This window comes from Apus apus, chromosome 6 (assembly GCF_020740795.1).
Source record: "Apus apus isolate bApuApu2 chromosome 6, bApuApu2.pri.cur, whole genome shotgun sequence".
Lineage (NCBI taxonomy): Eukaryota > Metazoa > Chordata > Aves > Apodiformes > Apodidae > Apus > Apus apus.
The window spans coordinates 28,889,119-28,909,317 of record NC_067287.1 but is presented as its reverse complement, the minus strand read 5'-3'; the positions used below and the strand labels follow the sequence as shown (position 1 = coordinate 28,909,317).

Genomic DNA, 20,199 nt, shown 5'->3' with positions numbered 1-20,199 from the left:
CTGGGTTAATATGTTCAGACCTACACGGGTCTAGTCCTCTTCCCACATGGTTAGCTTGGCCCTTTATCCTTTTGTAGCTTCTTGACTCAAGATCCCACAAAATTCTGGGAATGTGGAAGACAAAACTGGCTATATTAATTACTTAGGCACTTTCCCTACTTTATAGCTCCGAGAATCTGAATGCCAGGAAACACATTTTTTCTTCCAGGCAAACACCAAATGGAAAGCATGGAGGAAGTCAGTAGCAGATGAGACAAAAGAGACTGATTTAGGCTATAATTAATCTGGGTGAGACCAATGTGTTTCAGAAGGGGCAGGACTACAAGGCAGACAAACCCCCGGTCTTTGGAAAAAGGTGACTATATGATTGGCTGCAGTGCTAGCAGCCACGGAACAAGAGCAGTGACAAAGAATAGAGGCTGAATGCCAAGGTTCACAGCAAGAGTAGTAAAGCAGTGCAAGCTGCCATCAAACAGCAACAGGGAGAGCAAAGGTGGGAGGAAGAACCATGAGATCATCAGAGACAAACGCAATATGGATGGCTCTCTGAGAGCTGCCATGCAATGGGATCAGCTGAATAGCACCAAGTGCCAGTGGCAATCCAAAAGGATGGTCTGCTGTGGAAGGCACCACCTCAGCTTTTTAGATTGAAAAGACATCTCCTTAGCCTCCCTTGACCATCAGCAGATGTTTGGGTTGGTGACATGCATCACTAGCTATTATGAATACATATAAGGCTGATTTTATCTTCTGAATGAAGCTGGAACTGCAAAGATTAAAAATCTTGTAGTATTTTCACTTAATTTTCCCTATGTATATTTCTATCTCTTTCTTTTAAAACTTGAGGCAAGGACAGATCAATGGTGCACAAACCAAAACCTCGTATTAGTCAGAAGGGTTGTAGAGAGAAGCAAAACAATCCTGAGAAGGTGGTGAAATGAAGGCCTGTTCCCCAGAAAACACCATCGCAATTTTACAAGTACTTTTATCTTACACTGAATATATAAAAAACACTTATCTATGTTACACTCTTCAAAACCACTGTGTTACCCATACATGGACAAACTTCCTCTCCTATCCTCCTACTTCTTCTCAAGTGTTATTCTGGCTTCTTCAAACAAAAGCAAATGTATGCCTCAGTTGCCCGTTGGCCACCATTTGAGAGTAGGTATCAGGGGTGCTCAGATTCTGTGAGAAGGAGCAAGTGACCAAGTCCTCACTTCTATTCTGCTTCCTAAGTAACTGCACACTTCTTGCTGTTGCTGAGGAACACATCTGTGCTCCTCTAAATATTGTTTCAGTCACAACACAACTACTGAAACCAAGGGAGCTCCATAATTTCACTGCTACTGACCTTGGTGGCATAGATTGTCAGACGCTTTCTCTTCAGGCACCAACACAAACCTGAACACACACAAGCTGCAACATACACACAGCAAACTCTGAACCTCTCATGCTGAGGCTTCCATGTGGCCCTACAGACACGTGAAAACTGGCATGTGTCAACCTGCAAAGCAGAAGGAAGATGGAACCAGTTGCTTCTCTCTACCTCTGACAGCTGTTCCTTCCTGCAAACACCCTGAGAAGGAAGGTAACGCTCTGACCTGCACGGGCTCAGGAGTAAGCTGGACAACATGCTGCATACGCTCACTGTGGTGATGTCTGGACTCCTCCTCATAGATCACATCCCTCTCATGCTGGGGAAGGTTCAGGAAGCGGCGGATGGTGCAGAGGTTCTCCCAAAGGGTGCGGTTTTCCGGACTTGGGTTTTCTTTCCAACGAAGCAGCTCACACAGCCAGCCCTGCAACGGTAGGGTCCACACAGTTAATTCACTGAGTACCAAGGAACCAGATGTGAGTGTTAAGTCAGCTAGACTTAAAAGCTCTGTGCTGCAAGTTTTGCTGGTCTCATCTCACACATAACATTCCCTAACCTCAGCTGCCCTTTGGTCTCAACAAATCCTTGATATATTTCTTGCAAGCTGGAGAGACAGACACCAGCAGAAAAGCTTAATAGGAACCAGGAAGGACATAATCTTACCCCCTGTTATAATCATACCATGTTTAAAATGGCCAGATATAAATATACAAATATAAGGTGGGCCAATGCCAACCTCAAGAAGTTCAACAAGGCCAAGTGTCCTGGGCTGCATCAAAAGAAATGTGGCCAGCAGGGCCAGGGAGGGGATTCTGCCCCTCTGCTCTGCTCTTGTGAGACCCCACCTGGAATACTGTGTACGGCTCTGGAGCCCTCAGCACACGAAAGACATGGAGCTATTGGAGAGTGTCCAGAGGCAGGCCACAAAGATGAACAAAGGGCTGGAGCACCTCTGCTATGAAAACAGGCTGAGAGAATTTGGGCAATTCATCCTGGAGAAGAGAAGGCTCCAGGGATGCCTTACTGGCTTTCCAGTACCTGAAGGAGCCTACAGGAAAGCTAAGGAGGAACTTTTCACCAGAGAGAGCAATGATAGGACATGAGGTAATGGTTTTAAACCATTAAAGAGGTAGTTTTAGGAAGAAATTCTTCACTATGAGGGTAGTAAGGTGCTGGAATAGGTTGCCTAGGGAGGTTGTGGAAGACCCCTGGAGGTGTTTAAGGCCAGGTTGGAGGAGGCTTTGTGCAGCCTGGTCTAGTGTGAGGTGTCCCTGCTCATAGCAGGGAGGCTGGATCCTGATGATCTTTAAGGTTCCTTCCAACCTTAACCACTCCATGATTCTATGATCTTCCCCATAGAAAACATGAGTTGAAATAAATGTGCATCCCCATTTCTGTTTCAGAGCCCCTTTATTTCTTCATCTAAGCAAGAGAAAAGGAGACACAACTCCTGAGACTTGCTAACAACCCTTATGCTTAAGGGTTGCAGCTGCAGGACCAGAAATTCAACTTCTACTGAAAATGTTTAGAAGATACTATCAAGTAAAGACCCCTGCTCTGCCGTCACTGTGTTGCACTGATTCCCCCAGCTCTGAACACCACTAAAATTGACAGCTTTAAATAATTAAATGGCCACTTTGAAGATGCAACCTCAGAGAAAGGGAATCCTCCAGTATTTAGCACAAAAGCAGCAAACAGGGTCCCAAAGAAGTTAATAGAGAGATCAAGATACTAGGTGGATGTAATTCTACACCCAACTACAGATCATAATAATAGTAGATTTAATTCCTGCTATATTATATTAAGGTTAGTCTGAAATGCCTTCAGAAAGTTAACACTGAATTAAATCCTGCAGAACATCTCCACAGGGGCTGAGAGTTCAGAGCCCCGAGGGGAAAGCACCAATGCTTCAGGAGGAGGAAGCCACTCTGAAACACAAATCTGACCAGAGAGCACAACAGCTGTAGCTGTTTAGGTGAGTACAGTCCTGCAAGTGCTGAACACATGTGGCAGTGACCTGGCCTGCCCAGCATGTTAACCAGGAAGGGTGGCTCTTTCTGCCCCTGTCTGGGGGACACACAGCAAGCCCCATCCTGCCTGCCAGCAGGCAGCTCCTCTTGGGGCCGAAGGCAGTGACTCCCCTCCTTTGCCCACGCACAGGAGACACAATGCAAATGACAGAATATGAGAAGATAATGCTGAGGACACTGTCAGCGTGCCTTACTGACTCTTGTAAAAATATTTTACCTAGTAGCTTTATAACCCATCATTTTTGAGCTACAGCTCAGCATTTTGACACCATTTTGACAGGCTCCTTCCAATACCTAAAAGATAGCTTGATCAATCTTAAAGACATTCAGTACAAGAAGTAGCCAAAACTCTGTTTTTCCAAACAGTGACTACAGCAAGTTGAACAGCCAGGTTCATTACGGGCCCATGTGGGGGTTTTTTGGTATTGCTTTTTTTGTGTAACAACTTGTAAGCCATTGACAACTTCTACCATGCACTCTAAACCCCGTATATAATATCATAAGCCCTTGTTTGTCTTACTCTCCACTGTGTCTTCTGCCTTCACCCGCCCAAAAAAGGCGAGATTTGATTATCTCCGCTGCATCAGCCAAGACAGCAACACCAGCTGTTCTCATTGTGCAGCCTCTTCCTCACGGCCTACATGTTAATAACCTGATCATTCCATTTTCTCCTTCAACTGCCGGCTGCAGCACAGCAAAGAGACAAAAACCCAGGCCCATCTGCAGCAGCTGTAGGCACTGAACTGTGAAGCCACCAGGGATTTATAAACTAATCTGTAACACAACACTGCCTTGTTTTTACAAGTGAGAGGCCACATTTGTGCAGACCTGATCTTTTCTTGCAATAAACTAGGAAGGCTTGGGGGAGGCAAGGATGAAAACAAGGTATCTGATAATTTACTTAGGGGGGAAAAAAAAGTGTATTATATTTTCAAATTATTTTGACTGGTATTTGCGTAATCTCTCAGCCAGGTGATGTCTGCATTTTAAAATGGTTTGGCCACATCCCTTGCCCTCACTTCTCCTCTTTCCCCCTCTCAGAAATCTTCCAAAACTTTCTCCTTTTTAGAGAAGACAGGAACAAAATCTCCCAGCTCCACAGTATTTTCTCAGGGGTTCCTCCACAGAAAGGAATTTTTTTTTTTTTAATGGAAAATAAACCATCTGTGGAAAAAATAAGCTCCCCTTTCTCCCTGTTTTCAGTGATCTGAATGTCTCCAACTGAACTCTTCCAAATGTTGCAAGCAGGTATGTTTAACATTTCCCAAGGAATGCTGCAGCACGAAGACCAAGAAAATACACACAAAACCCCACATCTGGTGGAGCTGGAGCCCGGCACGGGGAAGGCCCAGGGGAGGATGGCTCCTGGGGCTCTCCCAAGGGCTGCAGGGCACTGTGTGGTGCCCAGCTCCAGCGGAGCCCAGGGAAAGCTCAGCAGGGCCACTTCCCCTTCCCCCTTCCCAAAGTTGGACCAGCTAGCCCAACAGTGAGTACCGCATTTTGATTTATCTGTTCCCTTATAATCAGCACTCATTACAATCACTTAGAGCAACACTACAGGCCTCATTATGGACTAGGCACTTGCTGCCATTAGTCTTTAAGAAGGATAGTGCTCAATTTGCCTGGCAACATGCAAGGTCCTGACCTTGGAGCTATTAGGGAAAAGATTAGACTGCAGTGTGACCATGTGTGCAGACATGAGCAAACCAAATTAATTTCTGGCAAAGGGAGGCATCAGGCAAAGACCTTGCCATCCTGAGGACACCTGAGAACTTCTCCATTCCCCAAAGGAGATAAGCTAATGGCACGTTTAAAGGAGCCTGGTTCTGAAGGTGAAGCACATCCATGGTATTTAGAGAGATATTAATCCAGTTTCCCCACAAAGTATTTGCTTGGCTGATCAGATTAAGGGATCCAGCCTTCAACAGCACACCCCCACCACAGCAGGCCCCAAGAAATCTGTGATACTTCACAGCCTCAGACATATTGCACCATGTGTACCCAGCTGCTACAATAATTAGCTTATGAATGTATCAGCTGGTTCTGTGATTTTTATAAATAATAACTAACCTACAGAGCAGAAAGATTTTCATGAGCCTAATATTAGCAAGAAATTGCAAGGTGTGCCTAACTCTGAATAGTCATTGTACTAAATGCTCTGCCTTCTCTCATGTTGTGCAGGACTGGATCTCCCCCAACACCACTTATAAATATTTATTTTTGCATCAGCAACGACAATGTATTCGTGGCAGCTTTCTTCACAACAGCCATCATTTGCTCACCCCCACATATACACGTGCATACCCGCTGTGTGCATGTGTACACTTATCTGCAGCAAATCTGTCCTTTCATTGCTCTTTTCCTATTCTTTTATTTATTCAAGCATTCATTCCTTCACCCATTCCAGACCTTATCTACCCATCTATGGGGCTGCTTATTAGGCAATAGCTTCAGCTAATATGTGAGAAACCACAGTGCTGCAGCTTACACACACATTCTTTATGATTGTAAGTAACCGCTTTCCCCATGCACAGATGAGAAGTCTGCACTGGGTTTTAAAAATTATTTATTTAAATAATTTTAGCACGCCATCCAAGAAAGTTTTGCAGTACCAGGCAGAAAAAAAAAAAAGAAGAAAAAAAAAAGAAAAAAGTGTAAATGTCAAATAAAACAGTGACAGATGACAGTATTCTCTATTGAATAGCACCGTTTCTTCGTGCATGTTCAATGAGAACTCATGAATTATTAATATGAAAATCTCCTTTTTCTGTTAAAAATCTCAACTTGGGGTTTTTGGTTGCAATTTATTTTCTTTTATTTATTTCTTTGGGTCTGTGTACATTACACTGAGCTCTCCATGAGAATTATTTCATTTAAGAAATGCTAACATACATAAATTCTTGGAGCTGTAGCCATTCACAGTGAGTTTTCATCTATAGCTACATTTATTGGCATAAAGATGGAAAAGTGGAGGAGACGTTATCTTGCCACTTTTTCACCCACGCATCCACAACATCTGAGTTCACTGCATTACAAGTAAATCCAACTTCTGAGAACCTATTCCGAATATCTAACAAACAACACATTCTTCTCCAGATCCATGATACACTGTTTCTGTTCCTGCCTCCTCTACACACCACAAGTCTCACTCCACTGCACAAACAGCCCCCTTGACTGCCACAGTTAGCAAGAGATTCTGATTGTGCCAGTGTCAATAGAGGTGGCAGAATTTGGCCCATTATGTAAGCTTCCAAGGTTCTCAAATGGGAATGTCTTCCATTAAAAATAAGAGAAGGAAAAACAGCACAATTAAAGGATACTTTTGGCTCTACAGTCAGGCACACACCCAGTGTTTGTGGTTACAAGGCATTTTGCTCAAAACTTCCTTCATTTCACCCCAAAACTTCTAGAGGCATCGAGAATACAGCCCACTTCAGCTCATTAAAGAGAGCTGCAGAGAATTGCTAACCTCTATTTTTGTTGTTCTCATGAGACAAGACATTTTCAAAGCATTTTATTTGATAAAACAAATAATATCATATTAATGTCCTATTTTTAACCTCTCTCTCTGTCTCCTAATCAAACACATTTCCACATAGCTAAGCAAACAACAACAAAAATCTGCAGGAAGCCAGCCATTCCCATTGTGCTTTTATGCTGTTAAAGAAACGGCATGGTTACTACACCAAAGCATCAGCCTTAGTACACTCAGACCCCCTTGAGGGCCAGTTAGCTGGTGCAGCCATCGCAAGCCATATTCTCCGTCACTTATCCCTGAGCCTTTTTTTAGCTGCTTGACTCTTTCACTTTTGGAAGAGGCAGCCAGAGGCATCAGACTATAACACAGTCATGTTTTCGAGTGCTCAGCAAAGGTAATGCACAAATATCCTGAGCCCCAAAACTGCTCCTGCCAATCTGCTGACTTGCAGTCAGTCAAGGACCAAATTTCTGTCTGAAGGACAAGAAAGGCATGTGGGAAGAGTTCAGGCTCAGTTATGCTGGGGCTTACACTTTGAGCACCATCTCCACTGAAAGCCATTCCAATAGTTGGCAGTTTGGTGTCCACACTGACTCAGTCACAAGCAGCCTGTGAGCTCAGGCTGGACCACGGGGCACTTTGAGCCTGGCTAAAACTGTAATCAAACTGACCTTGTGCTTCCCTGCAGTTACACTGAAATTAATAACACAGCTAGTTTTCTATGCTGACATATTCTAGGGTCTCCAGTGAAAGCATGAGTAGGCAAATGAAGAGCTTTTAGTAAGAGTGATTCAGGAATACATCTCAAACATAAATGTAAAAGGCCATTTCCTCACCCACATCATCAGTACAGAAAATGTCAACATATGTGACAAAAGGAAAGAAAAAAAAAACAAACCAGCAATGATCGATGCAAGTCTTGAAAGATTAGGAAAGAAATGCCACAGAGAAGCTCCCTTTCTACATGGGATCATAGAAGTCATCTAGACAAACTTCCTCAGCCTCTCTTCTCTCCACTGAGTTTGGGACTCTGCAGTGTAAAATGAGCCAGATAATATTCTGCTCTTGTTCCTTAGTTGCCAAACTCTCTTTCCATGAATCCAATAAGTGTCTATTAAAATAAATAAACCCCCTAATGATTCAAGATAACCTAATCAAGAAAGCTGAAATGGATAAAAGACTAACTGTAATGGAGAGTTCTGTCATGGCTTCAATGAATTCTTGATGAGGGCCGGGGGAGGGGGACTGAACCTGAGAAGCTTTACTTGAAGCATTTTGATACAGTTCAAGGTTAATCACTCACTAGCCTGGATTTTCTGAAATGCTCAGTACTTTTCCTTACCCCAAAATGTAAGGCCACTTTCATGAGGGCCAGTTTCTCACTAGCCTTAGAAAACAGGAAACTATACAAAAAAAGGAATAAAGTACATAAGCCCTGACATATCTTAGATTCATGGGAACACCAAGTCTGCTTACAGCTCTTGGCCTCAGAGGGAAAGATGCAGTGCACTGAGGATCTTTGCAGCGTGCCAAGTTCAAACTAGCTTCTCCCCACACTGGAGAGGAAGTGTGGGCTTGTGGTTACAGCAAGCAGCCTGCCATCAGCTCCCAAGTCTGCCAAGGACTTCCTGAGCAAAGCCCCAGCTCCACAACTGTCCCTGCTTTGCTCAGCTGCTGAGAGGCTAACACACTGCTGTATATGCTGTCCTGGATGGGGGTCACACTGTGACTGCATTTAGAATTCTGTAAAAAAGAAGCTAATGTCCAAAGGTACTTCAAAGAAATTTTAAGTTCAGTCAAGGAGAGAAATGTCTTTCTGTATTTCCTCCATATGTAACAAGAGCACCAAAATATCAGCACCACAGATACGTCCCAGCTGTAAACATTCACAACATCATAAAGGCACTGAGATGCTTCAGCGGTAAGACGTGTCCTATATGCAGACACTATATATGCTACACATCTTCACCACCAGCTGTTTTTTCTAGCTGTTGTTCATTATCACTGGAAGCTAATTAGTTTAAGGGCACAGAAAATACATATTATAAGCTAAAAGGGGAAGAGAAGGCATCCCATAATATCATATGAATACCAGGGAATATAAGTTGGGAAGAAAAGAGAGGGAAGGACAAGATCAGGGGTTTCTAAAACTAACCCTGCCCCAGAGTGAAGCTGCTCATCCCTCTTGCAGTATTTCTACTTTCTTCTCGGAGCAAGGGCAGGAGGTGAGGGCATAGGAAGGTGGCCATGGTGCTGAAACCCACCTAGCATGGGCTCCTGCTGTGGGGCTAACACCCCTCTTGGCCAGAAAACAGGTTCCCAGACAATCCTGGCAATCAGCAGGGATCTCAACATGAAAAGTCAAGAGGAAAGGTGAGGAACTGTTGTAGGGATTTCAGCCCATAGCCCTGGGTTTCTCTTAACCTGAAAGGTCTTAACTGAAAGGGTTTTCTATCTCCAGCCTCCGTTTTCCCAGTTAAGTTTATTTTTTGTTTGTTCATTTTTAAATGGGGCAAAGATACAAATCAGAGACTGAGCTTTTCCAGCTTAATGTTTTATCAGATGTTGCTTCACAGGGTCCCTCTTGCTTTACTGTGGTGCAACTGGAACAAATTCAGGACCCTTGAGGAAGAATTTCAGTTTACTTTTTGTTTGCACTGGACTGGTGAGGGTCAAATCTTTCCATTTGCCCTGCCCCAGACAAATCCCCAGCAGCACGTGTCCCACCTTCCAATACTGCCCCAGCCTGATGAAGGACAGTCTCTTGCCCTGGGAGAACTGTGGGAAGTTTGGTCTCCATGTTCATCCAAACTTTGTGCTCCCTCAGACTATCAACAAGAGCTCCAGCCAGCTATGCCCACTATATATTTTGATAGTCAATGTTTATTATGAAGAGAACTATACTTGTAAATGGATTCACACTGCCAGAAAAAAAAAAGGAAAAAAAAAAAAAGCATCTGCTGAGCACAGCACAGCCTCTGCTAGGACTCACGCTAGCAGAGGATGCTGCTGCATAGCATTACAGAAGTCCTAGCAAATGGTCACGGGGGAAATGGTTTTCCCAAAGCTGCAATGTAGAGCAGGTGCAGAACTGGACATAGAAGCCGCTTTTCAAGACTGACAGTCCAAATCTGAAACAGCTGAAGGTCAAAGTCTCCACTTGTCCCACTGCCCAGCTCTGGAGACTCAGAAGCCATTGAAAACTCTTTGAAGTGGCACACTAGAAACCTATCTCTTTGTGAATCAAATATAACCAGGAAAGCCTAAAGCATAGATTGGAAATCAAATCCTGGCGTTCCAGCCACACTCAGAAACACTCCCAACATGATAATAGTGGTCCCAGGTTTAGCCATTTAAAGGACAAAGGGCACAAGCAGGCAGCATCCCCAGAGAAACACACTGTCCAGCAGGTACACCATTAACAGCTGGCAACTAAAATAAGATGACAGATTTGGAGGATGTGTTTGGAGAGCACTGAGCCCCTCGGCTCCTGTTGCCTTCAAAACCACAAAGAGATGCACAGACCTTCACAAACAAGATTAAAAAGGTCTAGATGTAAGTTAAAAGAAATAAAATGCATTTACAGTAAAGTAGTGATAAATAAGTCAATGTCTAAATGCATGGCTTAAGATCTTGATGAAGATTGATTCCCTTAAAGAAGTCTCAGAATACTACCTTGGTACCTCCATGAGGCCCTGTTCCTTGCATTTATGTTGACTTGTGAACTCTGTGATTTGAAATCTTTGTTTCTAGCAGCTGCCCTCCCCTTTAGTTGTTGAACTGAGACTCTGCTATGACTTAAGAACAAAGATGGCTACTTGTTAAATTAGAGGTCGATTAACTCCACCAGTAGATGATGGTGGCTTGCAGTAACTGCTCTCAGTGGGTACCTCTCCTCCTGTATGAAGACAGAAGATGGCATGAGGCCTCCAATGGCTCTGGATGCTCTCTTGGGTACATGACATACAGCCCTGTGTATAAAATGTCAAAACAGCCCTGTCGGAGATTCACTGGCTGCTAAAACTGTGAAGATCTCACAGCACCGTGGATTGCTGTTGACAGAACAGCAGTGCCCAACATAACACATGCCTTGTTAGTAAACTGGAAGCCTCTCAGTAGTCTGGGGTGAGGGAATAATAGAGGAAGCTAACGCAATGCAAGCCAGGCCTATGGAGAACAGTAAGTGAACGAACTTTGGCGGAGAGTCTAAGCAAACCCTCAGACTAGCTGTTTTTACCCCCTCTTTGAAACTCTCTCTTCTGCAAACATGGGCAGTTTTCAATGAGCACTTCCCACCATGTAACTCAGCTGCTGAAAACAGTGGCATATTCACCAGAAATGCCCACAACTGGCACAGCTGCCTAGACAACACACTGGGAAAGCACCACTGCTACTTTTTAGGCAAGCTAGATCTAAGGGGACATGCCAACCGTTCCACCATGCCGGTGGCTCTCGCCTAGACAAGTAACTGTGTCCTTGCTTTTGGCACTCCTCCTTGGCCACAGGGTACCCCAGCCAGCGACGGGACACCACAGGCACCCCAAGCCAGGCTGAGGGGCAGGCATGCAGGTGGGCTTTGGGGCAGGGGGAGGTCCTGTATCGCTATAGTTCTTGGCTACAGCTTCTCTGTCCCTGCCTTCCAGTGGCCCCATAAACCACTTTCATGCTCCAGCAGAGCACTATGACATCTCAGCATGGTGAATGCTGGGTCATTGCAGGGAGCCAGTATTGCTTTGGCAGGGCTGTGAAACAAAAGAAACATCAGCCTCAGAAGCATTTCTTTATTTGCTGCTGCTGAGGAAACAAAACCTTTATGTGCAGTAACTTTGCTTTAAATAATAACATTTGTGGATCCTGCTCCTAACCTTTTGCATCTGGCTTTCAAAATCTGTCCTGTTCTTTTTCCATGTGAAGGACTATGGAACTTGTTTTTGTTTTGGTGCTGGTGTGCAATGATGCCAGAGAAGCACACTCAGGCTGGCACAGACTGAAGCTGGTGAGCCACCCAAATTATTGTTGGGTGGTTCAGTCCCTCTCTATTTCAAGAAGCCTCTGGGTATAATGACAGGAAGCTTGCAGACAATTTTAAGCCAAACCTCAGAAAGGCTGGCATTAAGTCTGTGTTAAGTACTCCTTATTAAAAGCTGTCCAGTCCAGATTCTGGGTGGAACTTTGATATCTGCATGGAGTAAAGAATAAGGGGCACGTTTGCAAAATCAATTGTGCAGTTTTTATATTTACTGCACGTTTACCACATATGTCATTTATTACACAGTGGAAAACCGTTAAATGCACAGTAGTTGTGCCAAGTGGCATTATGCTTTTAACAGCTTTATTCGTTTAACAGCTCCAGTTCTCATTATATTTTGCCATGTGGTACATGGTACATTTTTAAGCATTTAACAGTTTAAGAGGGTTCCATGGTATTTTCCTTTTATGTATTGCATACTGTGCCTGGGATTTTGTTGGGGAGTAGAGGGGTTGCGGACTGTAACTCCCGTACCCTGACAAGAGAAAGTAAAATGCAAAGAAAATAAATTACTAAAAGAGGAAGGAAAACCAAATCAAACCTTCATGTGTCAGGACTCAAATACCTGTAACAAGGACAAGGCTCTCCCACGTGCTTTGATAGCCTTTGCTGTGTTTTGTTTTTATATGCCTTTCAACCTCTTATTTTACTTCTATTTAATGACTACGATGTCTTTTCCCTGCACAGATGAAAAGGAAGTATGGATCTTGCAGAGTGCATCCATTTAGATACTTCTGTCCCTCTCTCTTATTGTCACAGACACATCTGTGCATTTCTGTGTGCATATTGATGCCCTCTCCTATCACAACTGAGTAATTTCATCCGGGATCAGAAATAGCCCTTTTCACTGAGAACACAATTCCTTCCAACAGTCTCCAATCCGCTTGCTGCCCTTCCTACAAAAAATTCTGTCTGTCCTCCTTTCCACAAAATTTATTCTGGTGCACTTTATTTTTTTAAAGAGTTGGATGAAATTTTTAAATTAATGGATCTTCTTCAAGAATTTCATCCTGACCTAGGTCTGCTCACATGTATTTTTTACACCCAAGGTGGAAATTAATCCAGAAGAACTCTCTGCAGTGCCCTCTCATGCCTTTTTCTAGAAATTATTTTATCTCATGCCATTATTCACATGGCAATACTGTGTACAACACATACAACACGCAAAAAAGGAAATACCTGCCTAATATGGAGCTTCCCATTGCCTTTGCTCAGTTGATTACTCAAGAAAACAATTTATTTACCTGCCAAATGAGAAGGATGCCATCATTTTGAAAGGTCCTTGTCCCACTAGCAGAGGTGTAAGTTATGCATCTCTGCTAGTTATGCCAAGGGGAGAAAAAGCTTGGCTGTGAACTGATCCTTTCCTCAGCCCATTTTAAAAAGGAAAAGAAAACCACTTAAGCAGGCAAAAGCCAAAAACATGACAGGTTCCCCAGAGATTAAGATTATTATTATTGTAGGAACAGATGTATTTTTATTGGTGGGAGGAGGAAATGGGTCTAGTTCCAACCCCAGAGTTTGCTTTAAAAATAAAACCCCCAAAAGCCCCGAAACAACGAAATCCCCTTCACCACTCACCTGACTTTTATTGGCAGCCACTTTGGCAAACAGAGCTTGAGATACCTTGGCTCTTTTCATCTCCTGTTGGATCTCATCATAAATGGCAGCTGTGATGTTGACGTTGGCACTGTCCGCCTTAATGGGGAGGTCTGTTGTTGGTGTCGAGGTTTTGGCCTACCAAGAGACCATGAAAATAATAATTTAAAAAGTGCTGCTTTCAGCCCAGCCATCTGTGCAGAAATTATCAAAGGATTTCAGTCAGCTGATGCCAAACTGCATTAGCTACAGAGGGACACTTCCTGTCCATTATTCTAATCAGGTTAATTGTGATTGGAAATAATTGCAGTGCATTCCTATAGGACATGCAAGGCCCTGTCAACTCTCCCCCTCTCCATCTCCCAGCATGTTTATTGAGCAGCTCAACAACAGGATAGGTAGCCGGGGCACTTGGCTGCAGGCAGCTGCTGAAGTTAGCTTTGCCAGCTAGCTACTGCAGCAGAGGCACCAGCCTCTACCTTCTCTCCCCTCACTAAGAGTAGCCTACACCTTAGAGAAAGAGCCAATTCTCCCAGAAAAAATGAGTAAATGGGTAGAGGTCTCTAAATAATAAATTATTACTCAATTTAATGCACTCCCTTAAGTCTCCCTCATCCTTTATTAAAACTATACGTATGTCATTTGAGTATGTATGGTTTCCCAGCCTTATCATCATTATGCTAGCCAGACAGTCACCTAATTTCACCTAGGAAATCAGTGGAAATGAAAAAAAAAATCATTTCATAAAGCTGGGCTTTGGCATGCCTTTGATGTGCTGCCCTCATTCTCCTAAACTCATATTGAGATTTTGTGTATTCTGCTGCACTCCTTTTAATTGAATGATTTCCCATCAGCTTCTGTGACAAATGAAGGACAATAGCAGACGCTGCCAGTACTTTCCCCAGGCTGGGCTACCCCTACAAGGCTCCCATCAATACAGTTCAGCAGGCTGCTAGAAGACTTTTAAAGCCCCTCAGCCCTGCCAGTCCCCAGAAGGCAATGGCAGACAAGGGAGCAAGGGTGGTACAATGTTTGCTGCGTGCTCCGGGTACCAGCAGCCCCTTGGAAAGACAGTTTTCATTTGCTTTCCTGAGCTCAAAGATGAAAGATACCAGGGCTGATCACTGTACCTCTTACACCTTTTAAGATAAATATGTAGGTTACTCAGATAAAATCTCTGTTTTCTCTTAAGATGTAAAGGTCTTAGGAAACAAAACAACCTAGGTGGGAAAGCTCACACTTCCTGATAGATTCCAAACCTCCCACAAACCCTGGTGACATTAAGGTATTTGGTCCAATTATAAACCTTTTCAGCTGGCTTCTGTTTTTGTGCCAGAGTTGAAGCCTGCTACAGTACATCTAATGTTAATTTTTAACTAGGCAGACATGCCCAAATACCTATTTGTTAATGGGAAGGTTAACTAGGCAAAACAAAACCTTCTGAACTTTTCCTTCAGTTTTGCTGCCCTCCAAATCTTCCTCTACCAAAAATCTTTTTTGTACCAAGGCCATATTAGTAATGGAGCCAAAATCCAGTCAAGACAACAATCTAGACTAATCACTCTTCCTACCACTTCCAGGTAAAGCTCTAACCAACCTGTACTTTCTCCCTTTCCTACACCCAAAAATCAGCAGGCACTCCTCTTGCCTATTGTAGGCAGGACCCATGTAAAAAAGGTCTAAGTTTTCCTGCTCCTGCTAAGGTTAGCCCCCATATTCATGTGGGGGCAGCTGGAGCAGACTGCAGACTCCCATGCCCTGGAAGGCCAGTGCTAAACCCACCAACTGCCATCCACAGGCCATGGACACATGCTGGGTACAGCTCAACTGGTGGACTGACAGGGGCACCACACTCTGAAATTCAGTATTCACAGATAAGTGAGAGTTAGGGTGGTTGTGGAAAACATAAGAAAACAACAAAGAGATCATGGGAAGGAAGAGGACTGTCCAAGTCTGTTAGGACTCATTTAATGGAGGTTAATTTTACCAAAGGCCCTGCAGTGCTTAAAGGGGTACAAAAAAAGCCTTCCCAGTCACTGGAGCCTTTGGCAGCAGCTGAGGTCACCACAGCCTCAAAGGCTGTTACAGAGGCCTGAGAAACTGAGAGGCCTGAAATCCTGAGAAGAACAAAAGTAGCATGTAAAAGAACTATTTAAAATACAGCTCTGTCCTGCATAGGTCTCCTACATTTCTAGCTCCACAGCCACATACCAGAAAAAAGCCTGGCCTACACACTCTGAAAAGCTGGGCCATTTTTTATTTAATCACGGAAATAGGTATGGCAAGTACCAAAGCAAAATATCATGGTCATTAAAATAAAGTGTTTTATGTTAGACGCCTAGATTCAAAACTGGTCTTGATATCAAGAAGGAGTTTGCCATTATTGTAATGTCTCATTGCAAACAGTGGGGAAAAAAGAAAAAACTGTTTGCAACCACAGTGCCAGGGCACTGAAACCCAACTGCTACTGTGGGTCTTCCTCATGCATATGACAACCCCCAATAGCTCAAGGTCTCATCCCCACAGCACTTGCACCTATCTGCCAGATCAATCTGCCATTCTAACCTGAGGAGGGGACAACCTGCAAGGGGGATCTGGGGCTGGCTTAGGGCTAGGGAGAGCTGAGATGGGTCACTGCACACCCTTACACCTGCCTATGCAACTGCCCCAGCACCAGCTGCTTCCACAGGTATCTGCCACTATTCTCCTCCTACCCAGCACACTCAAGCATCATTCCCAGAAGTACTGCTAAAGGAGATGGGTATCTATGGAAACCACATTGCCAAATGCCATTCCATCAACTCCTCTGGCACCCTAACACAATTCCTGAAAGCACAGTCCAGCTCCTATAGCTGCTGCCCCAAAGCACCCCACTCCAGGGTAGGTAACATGCCTGCCTGGGGAATGGCTGCACTGCCTGTGAGAATGGCATTTGTCTCCTCAGAACTAATACCAGGCATATGGAGAAGTGCAGTAGCTGTGCTGCCTGCATGGAAAGCCTGCTGCTGGGAAGCGGCCTCATTTGCAGAGGTGTCCAAGTTGTCAAAACAGCACCTGTGCTGACTGTTGCTGGCCCTCTAAAGGCTAGGGGAATGTTATCCAGCGGGCAAAAGGCGAGCACTGGGTACACAAACCTTCGTGTGTTGCTTTTGCTGATTAAAAACCTCACAATATTCTACAGCATTCTTCAAGCCCAAACAACACAAGGATGGGCTGCTTTATACTTCTAGACCATGGTTTTCTAGCAACACTTAGCTCTTAAAAAGGCAGGCAAAATTTCCATTATTTGAAATCAGGTTCTAGTTGTAGCTAGAACATGGGAAAAATGTCATATTTTGACAAAGGAATGAGATGGGACAACAGATACAATTTTTATTCTCACTGGATCACATCTAACCTCTACATTTCCTTCTATTACTGGATTTTAGTTGCAACATCTATTTCAATAAATGTAAGTGGGTATAAGCTAATTCTTTCATTAATAAACATAAATGCAGAAAGTGGATACACTATTTAAACATTAAAATAGTCACCTTTATAATTTTAGTTTCACTTAAGGGTAACTAAAAAATATAAGAGTTATACAGTAAGTTTCCCATGAAATAAAAATTAAGTGTCAAATTTGAGTTGGCAGGATACTGTTTTCAGTGAAAACAGTTCATCTCATGTATTGTGGTGGAGTGCACCCAAATGCTAGTGTTAATTTGAACAAGCTCAACAATTTCTACAAAATCAACATACCTTCCTGAAAGATTATCAGTTTGCACATAAAAGAACTACTCCCCCTCCCCATCCTGATGCCCAGTATTTACTTATTTTTATCAGCTGTGGTGACAGAATTCAACGAGAACTGCTCAGTGATACTATTATAAGCACAGCTAACACAGGCTGAGACTTTTCAGACTACGTGACTGCAAAAGCACTGAAGCAGGAGGATTACACAGGCCCATTTACTAAAGATCAAGCAAAGTGTTAGAACTGACCCATCATGTCTGCATACTTAGAAATTTCAAACTCAAGTTAGGCAAATGTCATGACAGGAGTTAATCATCACCTCTGTGCAAGCATCCTCACTTTTCCAGACCATACATCTGGGACTGCAAGCAGTCTGACAAAAGGAGAGATGACTAGTATGGTGTATTATGTGAAAGTTCTTTCTTAGTGCAAAGGAACAACCTATCCAAGAAGGTGGGTGGCAACAGCATGTTAATAAACACATGCAGTTAAATCAATGAGATGGCAGCTGGTTTTTAGCTGTAAAGCATCATCTTCCTTCCCAGCACCCTGCCCATCTCTACTTTCTGTAATTTAAATAATTGCTTGTATAAGCCTCTAACTCAAGGACTGGGATTTCCTAGGCAGGATACAGAGCACAGCGATTTCCAGCAATGTCTGAACCTCTCCACAAGCCCAGAAATTTCCTCTGTGTTCTGCAGAATGTAATGGATACAGATAAAATTTACATGCACGGTCTTTCTGTAACATATTCTATAGTAGCCATTTAGCAGACATATATCAAGTCTGTGTGTAATGCCCACACACACTCTTTCAGGCACTAATGTTACATACTTTTCTGCATTTATGGCATTAATTAAAGTCAGAATCATCATCACAATGTCTTGCTGAAATCTACTTATCATCTCTTATCAGTCACTCCAAAACCTTACAAAAGGATTTCCACAACTTATCTGAACAAGGGGAGCAATAGACAGGGGAAGGGCAGAGAGAAACTCCTTTCCTGGACTAATTCACACAACAAACAGGTAACAAGGGATAATATCTTACCTGGGGGGTTCTGGAGGAGCTTGGGCTGCTGGCAGCTGAAGTCACCATGCTCACATTAGGGTTCATGCTTCTCTCTCTCTCATCCTGATAGATACGATCCCGCTCCGAGTCAGGCAAGTTGAGAAAATTCTGCATTGCTCTTAAGTTTACCAGGAGGGACTGGGATGCTGTCCTAGGGTCTTCTTCTTTACGCAGGATCTCTGACAACAAGCCCTGTTTCAAAAAATGTGAAAAAAAACCCAAAACAACAAAACAAAACAAAAAAAAACAACAACAAAAAAAAAAAAAAAAAAAAAAAAAAAAAAAAAAAAAACAAACAAACAATCCAGTCATGTGTGTGTTGGTTTTATGTTGGTTTTGTTGTTTGGGGTTTTTTTTAATTCATTTAGTGTAACCAGCTGAGTTGCAATAGTGAGAACCTACAGCAGAATCTCATGGGCTCTCCCAGACGGGATATTTTGCAGGAAAGTATTTGTTTTCTGCGAGCTGGGGTTTATTTTGGGACTGTCCTATTCTGGCACTGTAATAAGCTTCTGAGTATAAAGATGCTGGATTGGAAGGGGCACTGGGTAGAAGAAATTGCAGTTACCACCAGGTGCTTGCTGCAAATATTTCAGGAGCTGTTAGATCTCTCTCTTTTTACTTGAAGCTGGGAACACTTGGCAATCCTGTTCATCTTTGACAAATCTGCCAAGGTTGGTAAATTTAGTTTCGACATTTAAACAGTGCAGGAGCTTTATAAAGAAAAACATTTGGCTGGTTTTTGATGTTACAGTCCGTGCATTTTGGTTTGGACAGTCACTTCTGAGAGGAGAAAAATGGAGCAGTAATAGAGCCTTAGAATCTAGCTTTAGGGATTTAACCCATTCTTTCATGGCTCACTTTAAAATACCACAGGCTTCACACTGCAACCATGAAGAAACCCCATACTCATCCAGTGTTTACAAAAGCCATTATTCCAGGAGTGAACCACCATAGCATTTAAAAAAAAGAAAAAGAAAAAAAAAAGTTGGAAAGATGAAAACATCATTAAAAGAGTCTTAAATGTAATGATGGGATTAAATTTATGCATAATAGTATGCACTCAGCAGTTCTACAGATTATCTAGAAGTCTGAGGCACAATGCACAAAGCCTGGATCAGGGCCTGGAGAAAACTCCCAGGACACAGTGTGTACCACCAGCTTCCCCCAGGCACCCCCTCGCACCCAACACATCACAAATGGCTATTTCACTTCAAAAAAGCACTAACAGCCATTTCCTGAACTATAGATGTTTAAAAGTACTGGTGTGCAAAGAAGCAGAGAGCATTTTTGCCCATTGAGACTACTTATATAATAAGAAATGGTGGTCAGAGGCTCATTATTGTTAAAGGTTGTTTTGCCAGTGTTTCCCCAAGCAATCCAATACCCTTCTCCTTCCAGTTTCCCATGATCCAGGGGCTCTGTGCACCACTGCTTCCAGCATACCAGCCACAAAAGCAGTGTGAAATCCTAGTTGAAGCTCGGAGGGTTCACCTTGACCTACTCTGTGAGAAGAGGAATGTTCAGCACCGCGCAAAGGGACGCTACCGCCCCCCAGGCACCATTTAGCTGTTGCTGTTGACATGAGCATTTTACAGGTACTTCACAGCCACAACCCAAGCTGCCTCACATAGTCCAGGCTTACTCCTTTCTTGTAAGAAAAATGTTATTAGAAAACAACCACATAGTCAAAATCCTGTAATATTTAGTCTTAGTTTATTTTTTTCTGCATCTGAGAGTCTCCTCCAAAAAGCCTTGCTAAAACACTGTCACTACAGTTGGCCAATTAACCAAATGCCAACATTTTCAGTATATAGTGATCCTGTTTACCAGACTTTCTGACCAAACCAAAAGACCAGCAAACAATGTAGCTGTAGCT

At 43.3% G+C, this 20,199-nt stretch overlaps 1 protein-coding gene across 4 annotated transcripts in view; it reads right to left on the bottom strand.

Annotated features, from left to right (window-relative positions):
- Positions 1–20,199, bottom strand: part of SATB2 (SATB homeobox 2) — a 132,654-nt gene that overhangs the window by 23,470 nt on the left and 88,985 nt on the right. For all 4 annotated transcript variants that reach the window (XR_007889946.1, XM_051624049.1, XM_051624050.1 and 1 more), the window contains 3 exons: positions 18,300–18,512; positions 13,497–13,652; positions 1,605–1,802 (listed from right to left, as the gene is read on the bottom strand). Coding sequence is in view for 3 of the 4 variants with exons in the window: in XM_051624049.1 (XP_051480009.1) it covers positions 1,605–1,802; positions 13,497–13,652; positions 18,300–18,512 (567 nt within the window). In the remaining variant the exon portion in view is untranslated. The remainder of the gene's footprint in view (positions 1–1,604; positions 1,803–13,496; positions 13,653–18,299; positions 18,513–20,199) is intronic.